Source organism: Chelonia mydas, chromosome 4 (genome assembly GCF_015237465.2).
Source record: "Chelonia mydas isolate rCheMyd1 chromosome 4, rCheMyd1.pri.v2, whole genome shotgun sequence".
NCBI classification, from domain to species: domain Eukaryota; kingdom Metazoa; phylum Chordata; order Testudines; family Cheloniidae; genus Chelonia; species Chelonia mydas.
Window position 1 is genome coordinate 81,749,533 of NC_057852.1, and position 27,972 is coordinate 81,777,504.

General features: G+C 40.8%; 1 protein-coding gene across 1 annotated transcript; it reads left to right on the top strand.

Annotated features, from left to right (window-relative positions):
* The first annotated feature begins 16,768 nt into the window (after positions 1–16,768).
* Positions 16,769–27,701, top strand: KLKB1 (kallikrein B1). The gene is given in 11 exon segments (XM_027833326.3): positions 16,769–16,823; positions 17,943–18,102; positions 19,741–19,850; positions 19,992–20,151; positions 20,257–20,372; positions 20,796–20,970; positions 23,294–23,469; positions 23,715–23,765; positions 23,768–23,818; positions 26,590–26,729; positions 27,546–27,701. Coding segments are annotated over 11 exon segments (1,350 nt in total).
* The last annotated feature ends 271 nt before the right edge of the window (positions 27,702–27,972 follow it).

Consider the following 27,972-nt stretch of genomic DNA (forward strand, 5'->3'; position numbering starts at 1 on the left):
ACAATTAGATCTCCCAAAGATATTGCAGGAAACTGCCATAGCTCTCACAGACAGCACAACACAACTTTTAAAATCCTCTGCCTCTATAATCTTTGGCTAGCTGCCTGGTCTGTGACCCTTGTCAATTTGCTTAGCTCCTTTTTCTTTTTATTTCTATTTTCTCCTCTCTCTACTTTTCTCTTAAACCTTTGATTATTTGTCTAATTTCTCCCCTCCCTATTTCACCAGCACACTCTACTTTTAGGATAAAAATGAAATCAACAAAGCTCTCTCTTTTTTCCTTCTATGTGTGCTCTTCCTCTTCCTGCTGTCCATGTGCGGTGATCCTGGAGCTGAGCCCTCCTCCTCCTCATTTAGGCCTAAATGTAACATAACAGGGTCACATTTTGTATTAGGTTTTCCTCCATGATACTTTAACTTTAAGTTTAAGTTTAACTTTAAGGCCAACTTTAAGCTCCAAGTGGAGGCTATGCATATTTTAAATCTGATTCTTTCCTGCTGTAGATATGGAAGGAAACAGATCTATCACAAATCCCATTCTTGGTAACATCTGTACTATCCTGAATTTGGGCCATATTGGTTTATAATCTGTGACTACAGATGCACAGTTATTCCCATGCTGCATTTTGTGAGAAATCTTTAAGTGTAATTATGAGGGCTGTTAGTACTAAACTACTATTGTTTATGTTCCAATTTAACCTGAAGGCCAGCGCTTTGCACAGGTGGAAGAGAGAGCTGTTCTAGCCATCATCCTATGACGCTTTTGGGTGGAAACAAGTCAAAAGCGAGAAGATCTTGATTTGGTCGCAGAATTAATTCTTCCCCCAAATAAGGGCATCTGGATCCAGCTGAAGAGGAGAAGAGAGTGTGTGTCATAAGAATAAAGCTTACAAGGATTTTAGATCCTAGAACATGTGCTCAGTAGTATCCTGTAGTTTATTCATCTTTAGTCACATAAGAAGACTTAACAGAATTGTAAATATATCAAAATATTTCAGGTTTCAGAGTAACAGCCGTGTTAGTCTGTATTCGCAAAAAGAAAAGGAGGACTTGTGGCACCTTAGAGACTAACCAATTTATTAGAGCATGAGCTTTCGTGAGCTACAGCTCACTTCATCGGATGCATACTGTGGAAATTGCAGAAGACATTATATACACAAAAAGAAAAGGAGTACTTGTGGCACCTTAGAGACTAACCAGTTTATTTGAGCATGAGCTTTCGTGAGCTACAGCTCACTTCATCGGATGCATAGCATATCGTGGAAACTGCAGAAGACATTATATACACACAGAGACCATGAAACAAAACTTCCTCCCACCCCACTCTCCTGCTGGTAACAGCTTATCTAAAGTGATCATCAAGTAGGGCCATTTCCAGCACAAATCCAGGTTTTCTCACCCTTCCCCCCCCCCCCCCCCACACACATACAAACTCACTCTCCTGCTGGTAATAGCCCATCCCTCTTTGAAACCTCTCTTTATAATGCGCATGATAATCAAGGTGGGTCATTTCCAGCACTAATCCAGGTTTTCTCACCCCCCCCACCACACACACCCCCCTCCAAAAACCACACACACAAACTCACTCTCCTGCTGGCAATAGCTCATCTTACAATGTGCACAGCAATAATCCAAGTTTAACCAGAACGTCTTGGGGGGGGTTTCGAGACACCACTGACTTCCTGAGGAAACTACAAGCCATTGGTGATCTTCCTGATAACACCATCCTGGCCACTATGGATGTAGAAGCCCTCTACACCAACATTCCACACAAAGATGGACTACAAGCCATCAAGAACACTATCCCCGATAATGTCACGGCTAACCTGGTGGCTGAACTTTGTGACTTTGTCCTTACCCATAACTATTTTACATTTGGGGACAATGTATACCTTCAGATCAGCGGCACTGCTATGGGTACCCGCATGGCCCCACAGTATGCCAACATTTTTATGGCTGATTTAGAACAACGCTTCCTCAGCTCTCGTCCCCTAACGCCCCTACTTTACTTGCGCTATATTGATGACATCTTCATCATCTGGACCCATGGAAAAGAAGCCCTTGAGGAATTCCACCATGATTTCAACAATTTCCATCCCACCATCAACCTCAGCCTGGTCCAGTCCACACAAGAGATCCACTTCCTGGACACTACAGTGCTAATAAACGATGGTCACATCAACACCACCCTATACCGGAAACCTACTGACCGCTATTCCTACCTACATGCCTCCAGCTTTCACCCTGACCACACCACACGATCCATCATCTACAGCCAAGCTCTGCGATGCAACCGCATTTGCTCCAACCCCTCAGACAGAGACAAACACCTACAAGATCTCTATCAAGCATTCTTACAACTACAATACCCACCTGCGGAAGTGAAGGAACAGATTGATAGAGCCAGAAGAGTTCCCAGAAGTCACCTACTACAGGACAGGCCTAACAAAGAAAATAACAGAACGCCACTAGCCGTCACCTTCAGCCCCCAACTAAAACCCCTCCAACGCATTATTAAGGATCTACAACCTATCCTGAAGGATGACCCAACACTCTCACAAATCTTGGGAGAAAGGCCAGTCCTTGCCTACAGACAGCCCCCCAACCTGAAGCGAATACTCACCAACAACCACATACCACACAACAGAACCACTAACCCAGGAACCTATCCTTGCAACAAAGCCCGTTGCCAACTGTGCCCACATATCTATTCAGGGGACACCATCACAGGGCCTAACAACATCAGCCACACTATCAGAGGCTCGTTCACCTGCACATCCACCAATGTGATATATGCCATCATGTGCCAGCAATGCCCCTCTGCCATGTACATTGGTCAAACTGGACAGTCTCTACGTAAAAGAATAAATGGACACAAATCAGATGTTAAGAATTATAACATTCATAAACCAGTCGGAGAACACTTCAATCTCTCTGGTCACGCAATCACAGACATGAGGGTCGCTATCTTAAAGCAAAAAAAACTTCAAATCCAGACTCCAGCGAGAAACTGCTGAATTGGAATTCATTTGCAAATTGGATACTATTAATTTGGGCTTGAATAGAGACTGGGAGTGGCTAAGTCATTATGCAAGGTAGCCTATCTCCCCTTGTTTTTTTCCACAAGTACTCCTTTTCTTTTTACGAATACAGACTAACACGGCTGTTACTCTGAAACCTGTCATTATGCAAGGCACTGCATTTAGCCGCATGGAGTGGAAATCTATCAACTGCATGAAAAAACTTGTACAGATACAGACAGACATCATCTTCCTTTCCAAATGCAAACAGATGGACATCGTACCAAAAGGACTGAAGGTAAAAAATCCATTACAATCTACATATCACACAGACTATGCTGACAGCTTGTGCCACACGCTCTCAAAGAAACTGCGGAATCACCTGATCAACATCCTCTACAGCAAACAGGGAAAGATTAAGAATGAGCTCTCAAAAATGGATACTCTCATAAAAAACCAACCTTCCACACAAGCTTCCTCGTGGCTGGATTTTACTAAAACTAGACAAGCCATTTACAACGCACACTTTACTTCTCTACAAAAGAAAAAGGACACTAAACTTTCTAAACTACTACAGGCTACAAGGGGCCACAGCAATGGTTCCCTCAACCCACCCAGCAATATTGTTAACCTATCCAACTATACTCTCAGCCCAGCAGAAGCAGCTGTCCTATCTCGGGGTCTCTCCTTCTGCCCCTCCACCCCCTCGAACATGATACAGTTCTGTGGTGACCTAGAATCCTATTTTCGACGTCTCCGACTCAAGGAATATTTCCAAAATACCTCTGAACAACATAATGATCCACAGAGGCCTGCCTACCAACATTACAAAAAGAAGGATTCTAGGTGGACTCCTCCTGAAGGTCGAAACAGCAGACTGGACTTCTACATAGAGTGCTTCCGCCGACGTGCACGGGCTGAAATTGTGGAAAAGCAGCATCACTTGCCCCATAACCTCAGCCGTGCAGAACACAATGCCATCCACAGCCTCAGAAACAACTCTGACATCATAATCAAAAAGGCTGACAAAGGAGGTGCTGTTGTCATCATGAATAGGTCGGAATATGAACAAGAGGCTGCTCGGCAGCTCTCCAACACCACTTTCTACAAGCCATTACCCTCTGATCCCACTGAGAGTTACCAAAAGCATCTACAGCATTTACTCAAGAAACTTCCTAAAAAAGCACAAGAACAAATCCGCACAGACACACCCCTGGAACCCCGACCTGGGATATTCTAACTACTAGCCAAGATCCATAAACCTGGAAATCCTGGGCGCCCCATCATCTCAGGCATTGGCACCCTGACAGCAGGATTGTCCGGCTATGTAGACTCACTCCTCAGGCCCTACGCTACCAGCACTCCCAGCTACCTTCGAGACACCACTGACTTCCTGAGGAAACTACAATCCATTGGTGATCTTCCTGATAACACCATCCTGGCCACTATGGATGTAGAAGCCCTCTACACCAACATTCCACACAAAGATGGACTACAAGCCATCAAGAACACTATCCCCGATAATGTCACGGCTAACCTGGTGGCTGAACTTTGTGACTTTGTCCTTACCCATAACTATTTTACATTTGGGGACAATGTATACCTTCAGATCAGCGGCACTGCTATGGGTACCCGCATGGCCCCACAGTATGCCAACATTTTTATGGCTGATTTAGAACAACGCTTCCTCAGCTCTCGTCCCCTAACGCCCCTACTTTACTTGCGCTATATTGATGACATCTTCATCATCTGGACCCATGGAAAAGAAGCCCTTGAGGAATTCCACCATGATTTCAACAATTTCCATCCCACCATCAACCTCAGCCTGGTCCAGTCCACACAAGAGATCCACTTCCTGGACACTACAGTGCTAATAAACGATGGTCACATCAACACCACCCTATACCGGAAACCTACTGACCGCTATTCCTACCTACATGCCTCCAGCTTTCACCCTGACCACACCACACGATCCATCGTCTACAGCCAAGCTCTGCGATACAACCGCATTTGCTCCAACCCCTCAGACAGAGACAAACACCTACAAGATCTCTATCAAGCATTCTTACAACTACAATACCCACCTGCGGAAGTGAAGGAACAGATTGATAGAGCCAGAAGAGTTCCCAGAAGTCACCTACTACAGGACAGGCCTAACAAAGAAAATAACAGAACGCCACTAGCCGTCACCTTCAGCCCCCAACTAAAACCCCTCCAACGCATTATTAAGGATCTACAACCTATCCTGAAGGATGACCCAACACTCTCACAAATCTTGGGAGAAAGGCCAGTCCTTGCCTACAGACAACCCCCCAACCTGAAGCGAATACTCACCAACAACCACATACCACACAACAGAACCACTAACCCAGGAACCTATCCTTGCAACAAAGCCCGTTGCCAACTGTGCCCACATATCTATTCAGGGGACACCATCACAGGGCCTAACAACATCAGCCACACTATCAGAGGCTCGTTCACCTGCACATCCACCAATGTGATATATGCCATCATGTGCCAGCAATGCCCCTCTGCCATGTACATTGGTCAAACTGGACAGTCTCTACGTAAAAGAATAAATGGACACAAATCAGATGTTAAGAATTATAACATTCATAAACCAGTCGGAGAACACTTCAATCTCTCTGGTCACGCAATCACAGACATGAGGGTCGCTATTTTAAAGCAAAAAAACTTCAAATCCAGACTCCAGCGAGAAACTGCTGAATTGGAATTCATTTGCAAATTGGATACTATTAATTTGGGCTTGAATAGAGACTGGGAGTGGCTATCTCCCCTTGTTTTTTTCCTACAAACCCCCCCCAAGACGTTCTGGTTAAACTTGGATTATTGCTGTGCACATTATAAGATGAGCTATTGCCAGCAGGAGAGTGAGTTTGTGTGTGTGGTTTTTGGAGGGGGGTGAGAAAACCTGGATTAGTGCTGGAAATGACCCACCTTGATTATCATGCGCATTATAAAGAGAGGTTTCAAAGAGGGATGGGCTATTACCAGCAGGAGAGTGAGTTTGTATGTGTGTGGGGGGGGGGGGAGGGGGGAAGGGTGAGAAAACCTGGATTTGTGCTGGAAATGGCCCTACTTGATGATCACTTTAGATAAGCTGTTACCAGCAGGAGAGTGGGGTGGGAGGAAGTTTTGTTTCATGGTCTCTGTGTGTATATAATGTCTTCTGCAGTTTCCACGATATGCTATGCATCCGATGAAGTGAGCTGTAGCTCACGAAAGCTCATGCTCAAATAAACTGGTTAGTCTCTAAGGTGCCACAAGTACTCCTTTTCTTTTTACGAATACAGACTAACACGGCTGTTACTCTGAAACCTGTCATTATATACACAGACACCATGAAACAATACCTCCTCCCACCCCACTCTCCTGCTGGTAATAGCTTATCTAAAGTGATCATCAAGTTGGGCCATTTCCAGCACAAATCCAGGTTTTCTCACCCTCCGCCCCCCCACAGACAAACTCACTCTCTTGCTGGTAATAGCCCATCCAAAGTGACCACTGTCTTCACAATGTGTATGATAATCAAGGTGGGCCATTTCCTGCAGAAATCCAGGTTCTCTCACCCCCCACCCCCCTCCAAAAACCACACACACAAACTCACTCTCCTGCTGGTAATAGCCTATCCAAAGTGACCACTCTCCTTACAACCTGCATGAAAATCAAAGTGGGCCATTTCCAGCACAAATCCAGGTTTTCTCACTCCCCCACCCCCATACACACACAAACTCACTCTCCTGCTGGTAATAGCTCATCCGAACTGACCACTCCCCCTACAATGTGCATGATAATAAATTGGTTAGTCTCTAAGGTGCCACAAGTCCTCCTTTTCTTTTTGCAAAATATTTCAGAATCTCTTGACCTTTTGACCTATAAATATTTATGTCAGGATGTGATCTTTCCCTCCCATTCAGTTGGCTCAGGATGTCTCAGAAAGTAGCATTGACAGTTGAATGCCTTGTATCCTTACTATCCATTGTCTTGGCACTTTACATCACTTTCTCTGAGACCACCATTCATATTGCTCCATGAAATGGTCAGCTGACTGACTTCTCACCCTGGAGGAAAAGTTACTAAGGTGTAGGACATGCCCAGCTTCCACTCTCCCAAGGGTAAGGGTATGGAGATGGTATTCCACCCACTGTCTCTTAATTACAAACGCAAGGTACTGTTACAGTCTTCATTAGAATATTTTTGGTGTGCAACTCCATACCTTATGTGAGAGAAATCAGACAACTATAGTTCTTGCATGGAACTGTAGCCTTGACAGGCTAAATGTAGAAAACTGAATGTGAATTTGGAGAGATCTGAAAAGAATGAGCCAGATCCTTAGCTGGTATGAATCAGCTTAGCTCTATGGTCTTCAGTGGAGCTGTGTGAGTTTTCACCAGCTCAGGATCTGGTTCAGTATATTTAGCGATTATTCATCCAAAATTGTTTTTTGTTGTTGTTGAGTTCATTCTGCAATTTATGGCATGTCCCAAACTCTCCTCTTGCTTAAAGCAGTGCAGTCTTACTGGCTTCAATAGAGTTAATCCTGCGTGAATGAGGGGAGAATTTCACAAATGACTTCCAGTGTGCCTATTGAAGGGAGGGAAATATATTTTCCAAAATGTATGTGTTTTTCACAGTTATTTTTGAATGTTATTGCGGCCTTGACTGTTGGATTAATTTGTCATGTAACTTATATTATATAGTATGATATAATACATTCAGCTAACAGTCAAATCTGATTGGGATTTATATAAACCTCTGCACTTTAAATGATATTGACATCCTTTACAAATGGTTATAAATTATTAGAATGGATTTTTTGTTCAGTTTCTGGCATTTGGCTCACAAAAGCAATCAGTAGATGAGCGTCTTTCCTTAGGAGAAAAAGAAAATCGAGGTAGCCTGGATGATGAACTACCTCCCTTAATAGAGCAAAAAGAAAAGGAGTACTTGTGGCACCTTAGAGACTAACAAATTTATTAGAACATAAGCTTTTGTGGGCTACAGCCCACTTCATCGGATGCATAGAATGGAACATATAGTAAGAAGATATATATATATATATATATATATACATGCAGAGAACATGAAAAGGTGGAAGTAGCCATACCAACTGTAAGAGGCTAATTAATTAAGATGAGCTATTATCAGCAGGAGAAAAGAAAACTTTTGTAGTGATAATCAAGATGGCCCATTTAGACAGTTGACAAGAAGGTGTGAGGATACTTAACATAGGGAAATAGATTCAATATGTGTAATGACCCAGCCACTCCTATTCTCTATTCAAACCCAAGTTAATAGTATCTACTTTGTATATTAATTCAAGCTCAGCAGTTTCTCATTGGAGTCTGTTTTTGAAGCTTTTCTGTTGCAAAATTGCCACGTTTAAGTCTGTTACTGAGTGGCCAGAGAGGTTGAAGTGTTCTCCTACCGGTTTTCGAATGTTATGATTCCTGATGTCAGATTTGTGTCCATTTATTCTTTTGCGTAGAGACTGTCCGGTTTGGCCAATGTACATGGCAGAGGGCATTGCTGGCACATGATGACATATATCACATTGGTAAATGTGCAGGTGAACGAGCCCCTGATGGCATGGCTAATGTGATTAGGTCCTATGATGGTGTCACTTGAATAAATATGTGGACAGAGTTGGCATCGGGCTTTGTTGCAAGGACAGGTTACATAGGTTATAGAGCAGTTACTCCAGCACAAGGTGGATCTGTGTTTGCCTGGCCTGTGCACAAAGTGAGAATTTTGGTTGCCAGCACAAATAATGGTAACAATTTGACATTCAGGGTCAAAGTCTGCTCTGAGATCCAACTCCTGGTCCAAATCCTACTTGAGTCAGTTGGTGCTGCACCTAGTAATTGAGAATAGAATTTGACCCCCCCAGCCATGAATTGCTGCTATTCTCACAGGGTGGACAAAGAGCTGACACGGAAGTGAAATATCATGGCAGTTTATGATTTTGTACTGTGGGGCTGGGCAGAAAGCTCTTCTCTCTCTCTACAACTCCATGAAGCACACACTTGATTGACTGTGTGGGGAGTGCCCCTCAAAAACAAGGACACTGAATTAACTCTGAAAGGGTTTGAGCCAATGAGCAGACAGGAGGTGGGATGGTTCACCAGCCTGGGAAGATTCAGAGAAGGGATAAAGAAGAAGCTGGCCAGCAAGCAGTAGCCCTGAGCTGGGGCAGAGAGAGAGAGAGAGACTGAACCTGGAGCTGCTTGGAGGAGAGCCAGTTGCTTGCAAAAGGGGACTTTCATAAATGCACAGCCTGGAGTTCACAGGACAGCTGAGACCACTGTTCTGAGCTCACAGGTTAGCCTGACCCAAGGGGTGGGAGATTGCATTGGCGTGGGGCAGAGAGTCTGTGTGTGTCTAGCCAGCCAGCGCGGGAGGGGATGTGGCTCTATCGGGGCAAGAAAGTCTGTATAACCCCTGCTAGAGTTCCTGACCTAGGTCTACTCCTTGTTTGCTTGGGTGAGATAAGTCTTGTTCTATTGTTAAGTGTAGTTCATATTCCTGACCCCTGTAGGAGAGAGTGTTGGTGTTTGTGCAGAGGTGTGTGGCTGGGACCTGGGACCCCTCTCCCAATTATTGGAATCCCCCACCTTACAATCATTTCATATAGGAAATATTGGTAATGTATTTAATGTACCTAACCTTGGTCTATTTTTAGCTATCTGGACAATATGCATTATTTTTCAATAAAGTTTTTATTAGTTAAAGATATTTTTAAACTGAAGACATATTACACAGTGTACATTTCCATGTAAAAATATAGTGGGGATGTTACAAAATGGAAAGATTAAAATTGCAACAGAGGGACACTTAATATGTTAAAAGAAAAGGAGTACTTGTGGCACCGTAGAGACTAACAAATTTATTTGAGCATAAGCTTTCGTGAGCTACAGCTCACTTCATCAGATGCATTCTGTAATACGTTGTTGCCTTACAGTGTTGTGAATTTGTTTATAAAATGTTGAATTTGCTACATTGCTCCCTAGATCAATAAAACAATATATTTTAAATAATCTGCTTGTACTGAGACAGTTAATGCAATGATTTTTAATATTTTTCTAATTACAAATGTCTTCGAGAAATGCAAATACAATTTACCGTGTGTATGGGTGCGCAAGCCAGGAATTGAATGATGTCCATGAAAGACTCAGAGAAGATAAATTGTTTCTAATATGAAATTCAGAGGTCACATCCACTCTTTACTAGAGCTGGTCGAATAATTCAAAAAGTGACTTGTAAATAATTGCATGAACAAAAATAGCAAGTTCAGCTTGCTCTTGTATTCAGACAAGTGCTGAGGTTTTGTGAAAATGTTAATATCTGAATAGTTGAGATTTTAATAGTTTTTAGCACAAATAATCATTCTTTCAAAAATTTGTGCCAGAAATAAAATAATAAACAGTGTGAATAAAGTATGTTTAAAAGTTTTAGTCACCCTGTCAGGAACAGGAAACAATACTACTGGCCAATCACACACCTAAAATAGAGAGCAGTAAACAGCTAAACTGCACAATGTTTGGGATGAAATTTGTACACAGAAATTATTCACTGAATACCTGTGACACAGAATTCCACTTAGTCAATTCAAAGGTTTGTAAACTAGAAAAAGGTGTTGCAATGACTTAGTTCTTATAGGTTTCAGAGTATTAGCCATGTTAGTCTGTATCTATTCAGGGGACACCATCATAGGGCCTAATCACATCAGCCACACTATCAGAGGCTCGTTCACCTGCGCATCTACCAATGTGATATATGCCATCATGTGCCAGCAATGCCCCTCTGCCATGTCCATTGGTCAAACTGGACAGTCTCTACGTAAAAGAATAAATGGACACAAATCAGACGTTAAGAATTATAACATTCAAAAACCAGTCGGAGAACACTTCAATCTCTCTGCTCAGTCGATTACAGACCTAAAAGTGGCACTTCTTCAACAAAAGAACTTCAAAAACAGACTCCAACGAGAGACTGCTGAATTGGAATTAATTTGCAAACTGGATACAATTAACTTAGGCTTGAATAGAGACTGGGAGCAGATGGGTCATTACACAAGGTAAAACTATTTCCCCATGTTTATTTCCCCCACCCACTCCCCACTGTTCCTCAGACGTTCTTGTCAACTGCTGGAAATGGCCCACCTTGATTATCACTACAAAATGTCCCACCCCTCCCGCCCGCTCTCCTGCTGGTAATAGCTCACCTTACCTAATCACTCTCATTACAGTGTGTATGATAATACCCATTGTTTCATGTTCTCTATGTATATAAATCTCCCCACTATATTTTCCACTGAATGCATCCTATGAAGTGAGCTGTAGCTCATGAAAGCTTATGCTCAAATAAATTTGTTAGTCTCTGAGGTGCCACAAGTCCTCCTTTTCTTTTTAATTCTTACAGCTATTGCCTCAGCTTCCCTCTTGCTGGTTGGGTAGTTTAGCCATCCAGCTAAACCAAAAACTCCACCCCTTCCATGTTAACAAGGGAAAAAAATATCTTTCCCAGTCTTTACCTAGGGTGGAGGCTTTTTTTCCTCCTCGTGGTGGAACTGGACATGATGGGCAGAAACTTGGGCAGCTAAATATGCAGATGCCCATTCCAGGCCTCAAGCCCACTCTGCCTCTTTGCCCAAGGCCATTCCCTCACCTTGTTCAAACTTTCTCCTGCACTGGGCTTCCAATACAAAATTCTCAGTCAACAATATTTCCACTGATAAATAAATCCAACAGTTCTCTTCCTCGGCTTTCACAGGGCCACCCAGTGCCTTTCTTGGGTTCTTTGGCCTTTTGTCTGTGAGTGGAAAAAGGCAGAGCTCTTGCTCCTTCCACATATCTCTCTGGTCTGATGAAAAAGGAGCTTGTGTGTATTCTGGCCCTGTTTCCCCGCATTTTTCTCTACGGTACTTCTATGGCTCCCATTACAATAGTATCTGAGTGCCTTACAATCTTTTAATCTATTTATCCTCACACACCCCTGGGAAGCAGGAAAGTACTGTTATTCTCATTTTATGGATGGAGACTGAAGAACAGAGAGGCCAATGGCTAAATCCACAAAGGGATTTAGGTGCCTAGCTTCCGCTTAAGGCACTTAAATCCAAAAGTTCTGGGTTCTGCTAACCCTGTAGGTGCCTAAACTCCCTAGACACTTAAATTTCATGGGTGAGCATTCAGACTGCTGCCTCAGTCCTGATGCCAGCATATAGCTCATGCCTAAGCCCTAGCAGAATTCTGAAACTCTGCATTCCCCCACCTATCTTGCCTGGGGGGCCCCAGTCTGGTAGGTGTCTCAGAGCATGCCTACTGAATTGGGCTCTGCACAAAGCACAACCAGAAGAAGTGGTACCACTGACCAGGGTGTGGGAGGCTGTTGGCCAAATTCCTCCTCTGCCTGATTCACTGGGCCAGAGAGTAAGAGCAAGAATCATTCTATAAGCCAAAGGTTAGGGCAGCCAAGATCACACAGGAAGTCTGTGGCAGAGTAGGCTAGGGATAATAGGGTATTTCTTTCCATAGCCTAGAATCCAATGGTCCCTCTATATGTATAGCCTCCAGAATGCCATTGTTTTGGATGAAACAGGTAGGGTGACCGGATGTCCCGATTTTATAGGGACAATCCAGATTTTTGGGTCTTTTTCTTATGTAGGCTCCTATTACGCCCCACCCCGTCCCAATTTTTCACATTTAATGTCTGGTCACCCTAGAAACAGGATAGTGCTGCAGACCTGTGGTCTGTTTGTAAAAGGTCACATTCTCATTACAGGGGTAAATTAGCGAAGGAAAGGAAAGGCACGGGGACACAGGTCGTAGAGTCAGTATCAACCACAAGGAGAAATGAAAAGATATCAATGCAGAAGAAGCCAATAGTAAGGAAGTGGCTAAGAAAGAGGATGTTGGGGGGGCATAACAAGTGAGAAAAACTGTAGGGAAAATTGAGTTTGGAGACACAGGTGGGGTAGCTGATGGAGACCCTTTTGAAAATTAGGAATTTGAATATGTTAGAGACAGCAGAATGCAGTCCCCCTAACCGAAAAGAGTATTGGTTTCCACTTGCTAAATGCAGCACTTCAGGAATTTGTGGTAAAAGGAAAGAAACATCAGACTTGAGTCTCTCCTCAGTTACACCAGATTTCCACAGTGTAACTCACTTGGGCTTGAGTCACCATTTCATGAACACACAAGTGATATAATTGTAAGATTCATACTGATGTAAGTGAGGAGAGATCAGGCCCATTTCCTGGTGGGGGAGGGAAAGAGGGAAGAACAGGACAGAGGAAGGAGGATTCTCTTTTGTCTGTGCCCTGAAGATTTCCTTAAACATAAATGTTTGCTAGTTCGTGCAGGGCGCCACATTAAGCCGAAGAAGATTTGACTATTGTAAAACAGGGATTAGACATTTATTTTTTTAAAAAGGGTCAGATCCTCAGCAGGTGTAAACTGCTGTAGCTACATTGACTTCATTGGAGTGCTACCACTTTACACCAGCTAAGGATCTGGCCCAAAGACAGAAACAATGTTGACATTGTGAGTACCCATTAAAAGTAAATATAAAAGTTAGGCAAACATTGCATGCAAAATAATATTTAACATAATTGGAAGTGCTGTTTTTTTTCCTAGCAGAGCATACACATTATCCAACCAGCCAGAACTACTCACACATGTGCAGCTATTGTGCTTTCAAGTAAATAACTTCCATTGTTTTAATTGCTATCAAACAAAACATTGGCAGTATCCACTCCACAATACATGTTGATCTGATTATCGGTTGTGTTATATTGCTGACATAAACATTTATTTGCTGCTCCTAAAATTTGCAGCGTAACATTTTTAGTGAAGAATTTAAGATTCATTTTGTAAGCTTTCAAATTTTGCTAAAATACTAAGGTTAAATGCAATGCCTACACTGTTGCTAGGAGCTGTTTAGATTAAAAACTATTTGGAAATAAAGGAGTAGGAGGAGGTGGTCATATTGGTAATACTGAAATTTATAATTAGCAGGCCAGTTTGGCTCTCAGTTTAATCATGTGAAAATCCAGGGTAACTCCATTGGAGAGCCGAGCAGAATTTGTCCCAATATTTGTAAATTTAATTCATTCTTGCAGTCATAAACAAGGTATGAAACTTCTGCTGCTAATGCATGCTATTGTATCTATACCAGGTGGTCATTCCACTTGTATCCTATGACTTTGCATGTTATTTTTAAATAACTGTCCGACAGAAAAATTGTATGTAAATCACCCAATAATGGGTAGCTCTAGTACTCTTTAAAATGAGTTGCATCACATGTTAATTATATTCTAAAGAAACATTTTGATGTATTTATTTTTTAGATGGTTTGGATTTATCAGACCTTTAATTTCATTTTCTTATCAACTCTTTCCTTTTTTGGAACCTGTAGCTAGTAGCCTATGTCAGTAAACTTCAAACTACAGGTCCTGACTCTTTTAACTTTCCTCTCTTATCATTGCTGTGGGAAATACCTTTGGCGATGAAGATCTCAAAATTTTGATTCTGTGTTTTACCTTTGTATCATAGATACAAAAGTTGTAAGATAAAATTCCATCAAAGTCTGAAAATCAGGAATAGACTAAATTTTGCTGCTTCAAATTATGTGCAGTGTATACACTTGGGGCTTGGCTACACTACCACTTAAGTCAATGTAACTTATGTCACTCAATGATGTGAAAAAGCTACCCCTTGAGCGATGCAAGTTGTATTGACTTAAAGCTGTAGGCAGGAGCTGCTCTCTCCCTACCTAGCTTCCACCTCTCATTGAGGTAATTATGCCGATGGGAGAGCAATCTCCTGTCAGCATAGCGCATCTTCACCAGATGCGCTACAGTGGTGCAGCCACGCCGATGTAGCGCGGAAGTGTAGACTAGCTCTTGGAGACCTTTAAAGCAAGTATAAAACTGACCAGAGAATAAGTTTTCTGTAAAATGTGGGAATCCTGTTGCTAAGCCTAATGTATGATTTAAGCCTGTTCCTACTATCCAGGCAAAATTCTCAGGACTGCAGGCTCAGATTCTGAGTATTATTCCCAGATTCTGGGTATTAGTATTACGTAACATCCTACTTCATCCTTTTCTTATCTCTCTCATCCTCTTCATATTGTCTGGCATTCTCCGATCTTAGTTGTGACATTGTTCTTCTTCATGCATTAACTTAGTTCACAGATTCATAGACTCCAAGGCCGGAAGAGATCTCTGTGATCATCTCTCCTGTATAACTCAGGCCATAGAATTTCCTTCACTAGAAAGCTCTTCTAATAATTGTAACACCATTTTGATCTTTCTGTTATTTGTCTTTTTCTGCATTAGAGTGTCTTATCAGACTCTACTAGTCCCATTATAGAAATATTCTCTGGAAACTATCTCAAAAACAGTGTAATCCAACTCTTTACAATATTAATATGAGCAATGATGACACCTGCTCACTAAAGTGCAGAAGATAATGAAGAGGAACTCATGGGATAGGGGTGTGAATAAGGGAGAAGATGTTAAGAGGTATCAGTGCCCATACCAGCCATAAAGCAGTAGCAACTAAGGAATGGTTTTTCACATTGTCCAGTTTTAGTTTATATTAGATAGACACACACATGGATATGGAAGAAATTCCACTGACATTTAGTGAATCACACTTACTGGTTTTGGCCATCATAGATGGGAGGCTAAAATATATGGCAATATAATGTGTTTTTAAGTATGAGAAAAAATTCAGACCAATTTGAAAGTTATCAGAAGAATTGCATGAGTTACAGTAGTTGTGATGTCACAAGTAGCTATCGCAAACGTCCTGAAATCAAACTACTAAATACATTTGAAAAATATTAGGGCTGTCAAGCAATTAAAAAAATTAATTATGAATAATCGTATGATTAAAAATTAATCATGATTAATCGCGCTGTTAAACAACAATAGAATACCATTTATTTTAAATATTTTTGGATGTTTACTACATTTTCAAATATATTAATTTCAATTACAACACAGAATACAAAGTGTATAGTGCTCACTTAGTATTTATTTTTGATTACAAATATTTTCACTGTAAAAACAAAAAAAAATATTTTTCAATTCACCTCATACAAGTACTGTAGTGCAATCTCTTTATCATGAAAGTTGAACTTACAAATGTAGAATTATGTACCAAAAAAACCTGCATTCAAAAATAAAACAATGTAAAATTTTAGCGCCTAAAAGTCCACTCAGTCCTACTTCTTGGTCAGCTAATCACGCAGGCAAAGTTGGTTACAATTTACAGGAGATTATGCTTCCTGCTTCTTGTTTACAATGTCACCTGAAAGTGAGAACAGGTATTCACATGGCACTGTTGTAGCTGGCGTTGCAAGATATTTAGTTTCAACCACCATTCCAGAGGACATACTTCCATGCTGATGATGGGTTCTGCTTGATAATGATCCAAAGCAATGCAGACTGACGCATGGTCATTTTCATCATCTGAGTCAGATGCCACCAACAGAAGGTTGATTTTCTTTTTTGGTGGTTTGGGTTCTGTAGTTTCCTCATCAAAGTGTTGCTCTTTTAAGACCTCTACAAGCATGCTCCACACCTCGTCCCTCTCAGATTTTGGATGGCACTTCAGATTCTTAAACTTTGGGTCGAATGCTGTAGTTATTTTTAGAAATCTCACATTGATACCTTCTTTGCATTTTGTCAAATCTGCTGTGAAAATGTTCTTAAAACTAACATGTGCTGGGTCATCATCCGAGTCTGCTATAACATTAAATGTATGCAGAATTCAGGTAAAACAGAGCAGGAGACATACAATTCTCCCCCCAAGGCATACAGTCACAAATTTAATTGACGCATTATTTTTTTAATGAGCATCATCAGCATGGAAGTATGTATTCTGGAATGGTGGCCGAAGCATGAAGGGACATACGAATGTTTAGCATATCTGGCATGTAAATACCTTGCAACACTGGCTACAAAAGTGCCATGACATTGTAAATAAGTGCCATGCCACTGTAAATAAGAAGCAGGCAGCACTATCTCCCGTCAATGTAAACAAACTTGTTTGTCTTAGCGATTGGCAGAATAAGAAGTAGGACTGAGTGGACTTGTAGGCTCTAAAGTTTTACACTGTTTTGTTTTTGACTGCAGTTATGTAACCCCAAAAAATCTGCATTTGTAAATTACACTTTCATGATAAAGAGATTGCACTACCGTACTTGTATGAGGGGAATTGAAAAAGACTATTTCTTTTGTTTATCATTTTTACAGTGCATATATTTGTAATAAAAAATAATAGGATAAAGTGAGCACTGTGCACTTTGTATTCTGTGTTGTAATTGAAATAATATTGAAAATGTAGAAAAACATCCAAAAATATTTAACACATTTCAATTGGTATTGTATTGTTATGAGTGCGATTAATAATGATTTGGGGGGGAGGGATAGCTCAGTGGTTTGAGCATTGGCCTGCTAAACCCAGGGTTGTGGTTCAATCCTTGAGGGGGCCATTTAGGGATCAGGGCAAAAATTGGGGATTGATCCTGCTTTGAGCAGGGGGTTGGACTAGATGACTTCCTGAGGTCCCTTCCAACCCTGATATTCTATGATTCTATGATTAATTTTTTTAATCATGATTAATTTTTTTGAGTTAATCATGTGAGTTAACTGCAATTAATTGACAGCCCTAAAATATTTGTCTTTTTCCTTTTGCTTCTTGAAATAAATGTGAAGGAGCACAAAGAAAGATCTTTTTTAAAAGATGTTAATAAAAATATGATTTCTTATTAAAATCTTATGATATCCTTCAAACAGAGGAAAACTAGTAAGACTTGTATATAAATGCATCTCAGAAATCTGCTTTCAGAAAATACTAGAGTTTAGATATTTCTTCTTCTTCTTTTATACAGATTGTCATATGGACATTTTTCAACAAACAACATTTTCAGAAATTGATCTTACAAGTGTTTTCACTCCCGATAGCTTTGTATGTCGAACAATTTGTACTTATTATCCAAACTGCTTATTCTTTACATTTTTTACCAGGGAATGGAAGGTAGAAACACAAAGGTGAATATGACAGTTAATTTTTAACATTTTAATTAGAAGTATTAAAAATACATATGTCCATTTTTAATAACAAACCATAAAAGTTCTATTAATATAGCTGTGGGAATGCTCACTAAAGTACAGCTTTACAAATGTTTTATTCATATGTGTATGTTTTCAAAGGGGGCATTTAATCTCTCAAAGGGCCAAATTCTTTCCTCCAATGTACACAGGGGACTGTTATTGAAATTGCATATCTAGAGGCACGTACCGTAAAAGTTAATCAGAAAATACATATCAAAGAGGGAATCAAACTTCAAATTCTCCTAAATAATCAAAAGCAAAAGATGAATCCGTATTAAACTTTTAAAACAGGTATCTGAAGCTTGGGCTCTGAACCCCTCTCTCTAGGCTTCAGAGCCCAAGCTCCAGCCTGAGCCACAACTTCACTGTATTTTCCACTGAATGCATCCGATGAAGTGAGCTGTAGCTCATGAAAGCTTATGCTCAAATACATTGGTTAGTTTCTAAGGTGCCACAGGTACTCCTTTTCTTTTAACTTCAAAGCACTGTCTACACAGCTATTTATGGAGCACTAATACGAGCCCCACTAGCCTGAGTCTGTCAGTCCAGGCTGGGCAAATTGCTACTGTGGGCTGTGTAGACATACTCATAAAGTCTTATGTGAAAAGAATGTTGAGGTCATAGGTGCTAACTTCCTCAATTTCTGGGGGGTGCTTCACCCCAGCTTTGCCCCAGGACCTGCCTGCACTCCACCCCTTCTTCCAACCCACCCCTTCCCGCCGCCTGCCTCTTCCTGCCCCTGCCACTAAGCAGCTGATTGTGGTGGGTGGAAGGCACCGGAAGGAAGAGGGGAAGAGGGAAGAGCTGATCAGCGGGGCTGCCAGTGGGCGGGAGGCGCTGGCGGGAGATAGGGGGCAGCACTGATTGACGGGGCCACTGGTGGGAGCTGAGCATCCACTGTTTTTTCCTGTGGGTGCTCTGGCCCCAGAGCACCCACGGAGTCAGTGCCTACGGTTGAGGTTGCCATTTCAAGGGTGCATGAGCGGACCGACAAGCAAAACTACTTTGGAAAGCTCTGGCTCTGGGCGCCCGGCATGCGCGCATAACCCTCACTAGAATACAGATAGGGACCACACATCTCAAAGAACCTCCACTTACAGGTAAGTAACCTCCTCTTTCCTTGTGAAGCTCAGGCTGTGCAGAACCTAAACTCACCCCTTTTGCATAATCATTATTACCAGGCAGTTTTTAATAGCATAACCACATGGCATTTCACAAAAATACTACCGTATGCTTTCTTTTCTAGCACCTTAGCTGTCGAACCTTGGAACCTTAGCATTCTCTGAATGTCTTTTTATATGGAATTATTTTTGCAGTAATGTAAAACAATACAAATGAAAAAGGAGCTTCACTTGCTCGGACTTGGAGGCGCTGCTGCTTTGCAAAACCTTGATAATAACAGGCCAGATCCCCAACTGGTACAGTGCAGTGCTATGCCAATTTACACAATGTCTCATTTCCCTAGAGCCAGATTGTGCAATTTACAGTTTGATCTATACTGGTGGGTGTTTAGTTTGGGAGATCAGTGTTAGGACATGTTCGGTGACTTAATACTATTTTTAATTTTTCTTTTAGAAAGCTTTGTTTCCTTAAGACCTCAGGAAATGGGGTACCACATGGACGTGTAGAAAGGGAAAATGCTATCTGTGGTTTTAGTCTTCTAAACTGCAGAAGATCTTTTCCTGGTAAAGCATGTGTTACAGTAAAAACCCACATCAATTTCAAATGATTAATTTTAATAAGCAATAGAAAATTAGTCTGAGAATGGAGCACCAGTGCAAGGAACATGTTGATTTATTAACATATGCAATGTTAATGCCTTACAGCCTATCATTCCCGCACTTACACAGACACAAACTTTTTGGGAGATGGGTTGAATGTTACCTATGTTAAAGGGCACAAAGCCTGTCAGCAAGTTTGCACAGACACACTCCGCTGCCAGTTTTTTACTTATTTTCCACTCCAAGAATCATGCAACAAGGAAGGGTAAGATAATTTTTTGTAATGTTTTAAAGTTTGCTGAAGAAGTCATACAGCAAGTATATTAGGTAAAAAATTATAATTTAATCTGAAAATTAATTTGATCTACAGTAAATGCAAATGCTACTTGAGAATGTCCTCAAATGGTTCCCCAATTGGAACAGTGCATGAGAAAGGAAGGATCTCTGGCTACACATTAAGGTTATGTAAAAGAAAAGCCAGCACTGGTAAGCAAAAGTTTCACTTAATAAAGCTGTGCAAAGTTAATGGGCAAAATTCCATGATGGTGTATAGCTCCATTGACATCAATATGAGTATACCTAATTACCACCATGACTCACATAAATGGTATATTTTTCCATGAATAGTCCCACAAGGTGTTATTCCACAAGAGTAAGAGTGGCAGAATCTAGTGGTAAATAATGTAAACAATAGATTTACACTGAGATCATACTCATAAAGGGCTCAGAATTCGGTAGGTGTCACTCTTCCTCTTAGTACTTAGCTGATGCTCCAGATGTGGCTGAAATTCCACTGGTGGGTGAAATGTTTCCGACATATAGTTCATATATCATTTGCAGAACACTTTCAGACCTTTTGGGATGCAAACTGCTAAATAGAGCTGTATAGGCTTTTAATTCTTTCCATAGTGTGTATGCAACTACGTAAACCAGATGACAGAGTTGTCGGAGGGACGGATTCTTTCCACGGTGAATGGCCATGGCAAGTGAGCTTGCAAGTCAAGTTATCTACTCAGAGACATCTCTGCGGAGGGTCAATTATCAGCAATCAGAGGATTCTAACAGCTGCACATTGCATTTATAAGTGAGTACTACTCATAAAGTAATGAATTAGTGTAAGATCTTTGACACCACATGAGGTCTCAGTTAACACCTGTCTTTCACAAAAAATAAATATAAATAATAAAAATGAGGAGTACGGAGGAAGCAACTATTTTAACGAAACAAAAAGGTGAGATTTTTAAAGCAGAAAATTCAGGTTTCCACAACAACTGGAGCTCAGCACTATTGTCCCGTATGAGAAGACACTTCCTGTACCAATATTTTCAGTCATTTACAATGTCTTTTAAAACCCGACAGACTGAAATTTCTCAGGCTTGTTTTCAGCTCAAAAGTGAATTTCACTGGAAAATGTTGTCTAGTTCTGTGTGGCCACTGTACAGTGAGTGTGGAAAAAAATGTATTTTTCACCAAGTTATTCCCCCCCCCCAAAAAAAATAAAAGAGGGTGTTGTGTTCTGAGGGCTTTTGTTGAAGACAAAATTTGTCAAAGACTTGGACATGAATGGAGATTAGCGTCTTTGATATGGTTAAGAAAGTTTGCTTACAAATAAAGTGTTGAATAATTGCATACAGTGTTGAACATGAGCTGTATGCTAATCTCTGGGGTTGCTCTAATCTGTTCTAATCTATGACAGCTGGTAATAGCCCCTAGGATCTGGTTGCCAGTTGAAAATAGCTAGAATACAGCAGCACTGTATCCATGCCCTCTTCTTCCCGCAGCACATCCCCCAACATTGGCTGTGAGACATAGGAACTAGTTCTTTGCTAACTGAGGACTCTGCAATGCTAGGGAAACTCTCAGCTGGCAAGATCTGGTCAATTTCCATTCTGTTTGCCTGGAGTAGTGTCAAGAGGCTGGAGCTCCTCAGAGATTCTGCCCTACTCTGTTTAAAAATTCCTGGAAACAGGGATTTACACTGGAACTAATCACTAGAGTATAATTACTAGGATGTTACATTTGAAATGCTTCAATTTAAGTGACTCGTATAGCCTGTCCCCTCTTCTAAAACTTCTTTGTATGAATCAGTTATTTTTATGTTCTAATTATTAGTGAATTGTAAAACTACTGTGGAATTTAGTGCAGCCAGCAAGTACTGAATGCTACAGTGCATAGAAACATACAATACATACCTTTAACCGTTGACAAGTTGGTGAGTACACACGAAGCCATTAATATTTTGGAGACCAGATATACACAACTGACATTCAGCTGCTCCCTTTGCCTCATTGGGCTGTCTACATTTTAAAAAAGCAGCTCATCCTGTCAGTTAGTGATGAAAGTGCTGTCTCTGGATGCTGCCCCAGTGCTGTGGGAACCATGCTGAACATGAAGGAGATGACAGGTGACAGGCCCAAAAGACGGCGAGCATTGATCCAGTAACATTGGCTACCTTTAGTCACATGGACCTCTGTAAGTAGTCTTACCTAAGGGTGTCAAACTCTGGCCCAGAGTGTCAAGTCCAATAGTGTAAAGATTATCTTTACATGCATGTTATCAAAAGTTTATTTATAGGAGTAGAACCTTACCAATATTTTAAAAGACAAGAGAGCACCCTATTAAAAAAAATAGCTTTACTTTGTTGATGGAAAATTAGTTAACTGATATTTTCCAGTTCACATATAAACTTTCTGTAGCAAATCAATTTAAGAGAATTTATATTACTTAATTTATGCACTTACTGAACTTTTAACAATGACTTACTAGTATAATACTGAAATCAAAAAATCTCATACAAAGTCACTAGTACCTGCACTCATGTGAAATTTGAATCTAGAGAAATGAACTGGAATTTTTCATATAGCTCTATGCAATTACATTTTCTCCTCTACATTTACAGCAAAATTTTTAGTGGTAAGAGTCATCTCTATATTAGATAAATCTTTGAATATACTCTACTGGAATTTACATTCCCAATTCTATTTTGGCTAATAAAAAATGGCACACTAAAGTCAATGGAAAGATTCACATTGACTTCAGTGTGGCTTGGATCAGGATCAGGCCCTTAGAAAGGAAAATAAGGAGAGGAGAGACTAAAAAGAGACCAGAAGGGAGAGAGAGAGAAAGATGAAAAGGGATCAGAAAGAAGGGGAATATAAAGGAGAGAGAAAGCTGATGTGAAGATGGGAATGTAAATGAGAACAGGAACAGGAGACATGCAAAGCAGAGGAGAGGGAAAAGCTGAATCTCTTTTTAGTTTGACACGATGAAAATGCAGCAATGGAAAGAATGGCATCAGTGCTCTCCTCTGTGCACCCAGGGGTAACTGAAAACATTGGCACCTGCAAACAATATAAAATAGTGAAATTCTCTGAACCTGAGATTGCTTGTTTGTCTTTTTCCTTTAGTCTCGAGAATCCCAACATTTGGCATGTTTATGCTGGCATTTTAAAACTATCAGAAATAAATGAGGATACACCTGTCTTCAAAGTCCAAGAGATTATTATTCACCCTCAATATGTGATCGCAGAAACTGGATATGACATTGCCTTAATGAAACTTGATAAGCCTATGAATTTTACTGGTACATAGAATATTACATTATAATAAAATTATTTCTCTAAATTTGGAAGCCTGGCAGGGTGACCTAATGGTAGTTCTCAGCACTGCTGTGCATGAAGCTAGGGTTCCTTTACTAGAATATATGGTTGATGGGGTCTGGGGGGAGTCAGAAGCTGGGAATGGGCGACAGGGGATGGACCACTTGATGATTACCTGTTCTGTTCATTCCCTCTGGGGCACCTGGCATTGGCTACTGTCGGAAGACAGGATACTGGGCTAGATGGAAGCCCATATGCTTGCCATCAAAAGAAGAAACAAACACATTTATACTGACTGCCGGGTGACCGGATGGCGTTACACAAAAGAACAAGGTACAGACAAATATTTAACCCATGAATACCTATATTTTTAAGGACCATGTCATGCTGATACCTGTGAACAGGAACTGAGGTTTCACTCTACACGTAAGGCAGTGCATTTGCTCACTATTTTACTTAAATGAGCTCCCACCAGAATGAGTGTGCATGAATAAGACTATTCCTAAACTATACAAGGACCCTTTAGATTTATACTGTATACGTCTTCTAGAAGCCTTACTGATGTTACAACTGTGAGTGCAATTTACTCCTTGTGTTGTGTCACTTCAGACTGTATGCTCAGTGCATTCCCAACAAGTTACAAACATATGTCACATACACTGATGGAAATGTGATAATGAGGTAAATGATGCCGATTTGTTGGTCCATAGGATATCCATTCCAAAGTGCATCCGTGTACCTGTTATACATTTAGGGCCTCGTCCTTCAAACGTTTACACAATTGAGTAATTTTTCTTACTGGGGCTAGATTGCGAACCCCTTACTCATCTTAGTGAGCAGTTATTCACATGAATATTTCCCCTGACCATTGTGAGGAGATGGTTCACAATCTAGCCTATTGAGTCAAGGCACTTCAGCAAACTCCATATCATGACAGGAAATAGCGTGAGGGATGATATCTTAAATAAGTGGCTCTCAGAACATAATTATGGTGGGTGTGGAGCTCTTGTAGAACCCAGAGTGAGGGGGAAAGAGCTGATTGGCTGGCTGGGCTGTCAGTCATCCAGAGAGACAGGGGAGGATCTTCTCTTCCTACCAAAGGATTCTGGGTAGGGGAGCCCTTTGTAAAACTCCCCAGCTTCCAGTTGAGAGTTGGAGCTGCATTAGGAAGGGTCACTTGGAGGAACCTGGGCCCACTGGAGTTGTGTTATGGAATCTATTCCTTTAAAAAATTGTTTAAAAAATCTGAGCTTTTAAATTTTTTTTTAAAAGAACCCCTCTGAAATGGGTCTTGCTACTTATTGGACAACCTTGCTGCTGCACTTTGCCAGAATTATATAGGTATGGCTGAGGCCTCACTGAAAATCAGGTCCTTTTTTTTTAATTCACTGATCCACAGCTAAAAAAAATGGAGTACAAATTTTTCTCAAAAATATTCACTTTGGGTTGAAATTGCCAAAGAAGAAGGTGTTGGTATCAAAGTAGAAGTTTCCAAAAAGTTATAGGCATGTGACATGAATGAATGATTCTGATATCACTTATTCAAATTTTACACGTTGTAACTCTTTTGATTTTATTAGCGGCACGTTCTTCTTTCACATTGGTGTATATATGATCAGACTCAGGGCTAGAGTGTTTTTAAAGAAAATTCTATCATGACCTTTGTTACAGGTATTGCCACCAGGCACCCACTATAATATAACCCCAGCATTGCCCCAAATTCTTTTAATCTCCATTATAAAAAGTGAGTTTCAAAGACTTATTAAACAATGCTAAGTTTATTGACTAAAATTACAAGAGGTTACTCACAAAGACCCTAATTCTGTGATTTAAGAAATGGAAATGCTTGAGAATACAACCTTGATCTGAAATGTAGATTTTAGTATGTTAAGTACTGAAATCCAGTATAATCTTTTAGTTTCTAGCTGTTTGTTAATCTAGACAACAATATGTAGCTAAAATAGATATTTCCCTCTCAGTCTGTCTAAAGAGCAAGCCCAGGAACAAAAAGATTGAGCTTAGTTTTGTTTGTATAGCCCTGTACCTTGCTTTTGAACACTAAAAGATTAAAATCGTATACATTATAATATTACATAGGGATCGCTCCTTCACCCATCTTCCTACTCTGATTTGAGAGCTAATGTTTAATGTGAAATTTGATGAACTTACACAAATAAAATATACGTTGGATTCCTTCTAATCTAATGACTAAGTGCCTCTATCACTGTTGTCAGTTTGAATGCATGCACATATCTGCATGTGTTGAGCTAGGGCCTGAGCACCACAGCTGTTGCAGCTGGGGAATCTAGATGCTACTGTAACACAGATACATAATTATTTATAATATGCTGTGCTCACAACTACTTGCAAAAACAGGACTACAGTCTGCAAGGGACCCTCTCCTGAAAGCCTCAGGGAACAGTGGATTCACAGTAGCCAGTTGCGCACATGGTTTGTTGATGCAAATATGGAAAACAGGGTAGATATTAATATGGTGCATAACTGCACCATCAGCATGGGTGTCACGGAGTACAGCATCCACAGTGAGTAGCTGGTGATAACCCTCAATTCAGCACTTTAGCAGCAATATGGGGGAGGTGAGGAGGAACCCACACGTACTCAGTGGAGACAGACAATATGCCATGTGTAAAGGACATTGAGGGGTTCCAGAGCAAGCAGCATAGTAAATTCAAGATATAGCCATGCCACACACCATAGCCTGTTGCATCACACCCAGAGGCCACACTAATAGTGACCAGGGGCAGCCTAATATGTGGCTAGACAGGCAACCAGGGGCACTTATAAGTGACAACATATGACACCTATACTTTACCTTTACCCCTTCTCCCATGGGGGCTGATGATGTACCTTAACTTGCCATCCCATACTGGCTCTGTCAACAATCCGTGGCATTATTCTGGATTTACACTGCCTTATCTGAGCAGATTCTGGCCCATGGTGCTTGCACGTTCATGTTGAGTGGGCTCTTGTTCAGTGCGCCCTCTTTGTAATAACTCTATGTTGGGATTCCTAGAGTTTTATTTTCCTTGTTTTGATACAACTGACACTTCTGTGATCTTAGCCATGTATTGTGTTGCTAATAGATCAAGTGCAAGATATTCTTCAGAAGGCTACTATTCCTCTAATATCAAATGAAGAGTGCCAGACAAGATATCAGCAGGACAGAATAAACGACAAGATGATATGTGCTGGTTATAGAGAAGGTGGAAAGGATGCTTGTAAGGTAATGGGATGATAAGTGCCCAATCGTGCATTCTAATCACTGGCTACAATCTTGTAGAAACACTTTAAAAATAGCATCAGCTATTAAGAAATAGATGGATGCATAGATATATGCATGGCGATAACATAAATTCTCACTTGTATCTGCCAAAAGCATAGATGACTGAGACAAAGATGGAACCCTTTTCAGTTAACACGCAGGAACAATAATGCACCTGCTTTCTTGGCACAGTACAGTAGCAGTGGGGAGGAGATGGTCTCCCTAACAGAGGACAAACCAGATAGAAAGTTTATGCTACATTTGACTTTAGTCAAAAGGCTGAGGACAAAGAGATGTTAAGATGAAGAGCACAAGATAAAAGCCTGCGAATTGGCATCTTCCCCCCCCCCCACTAGTATATAAAGGAGAAGAAACTCTTAATTAGAAATGCAAATGTGTATTTTCATTAGGCTTTAAACAAGCAGATGTAAATATTGGTTGGAACTCTGCTGGATAACATCGAGTAGAAATTGGTCTAACTGAATGAAAAATATGTAGAAGTTAACTTTCCTGAAACACATGAGCCTAATTCACCCTTGTAGCTCAGATCTTCAGAGGCATTTAGGTGCCTAGCTCCCATTGAAATCAGTTGGAATTAAGCACCTAATAACTTTGTGGATCTGGGCCTGTGTTATGCAGTGCAACTCCATGGAAACGGATGGATTTAGAATGGTCTGAAATGGGAGTAATGCTGTGGTGAATCCGGCCCTTCTTTGTAAAAGAAGTACTAACCAAAACCATCTTTTGCACATCCTGTCTTTTCCTTCTGTGATACAGGGAGACTCAGGTGGGCCATTATCATGCAAACATGAGAATATCTGGTATGTGGTGGGCATTACCAGCTGGGGTGAAGGATGCTCTTGCCCAGAACAACCAGGTGTTTATACAAAAGTGGTGGAATATGCAGACTGGATTCTAGAAAAAACCATGTAGCACAAGAACATGCTTGAAAATATTTGGATTCCTAAATCATGGCATGAAACAATAATCCTGAAAGCAATTTTGTGACACATGTTGAAATACTGTAAAATGTGGTCTTCTTTAGTCTAAAGCACAGCAGATAAACTTAGTAAGGCAGAAATGCAAGAATGAACTGACTTTACTATCGTATGTAATAAAAAGATCAATAAAAATAAAATCCTGTTTTATAGTCACTGATCTGGAATAATAAAGACTATGTTCTAAACCGTTGATTTCCACATGC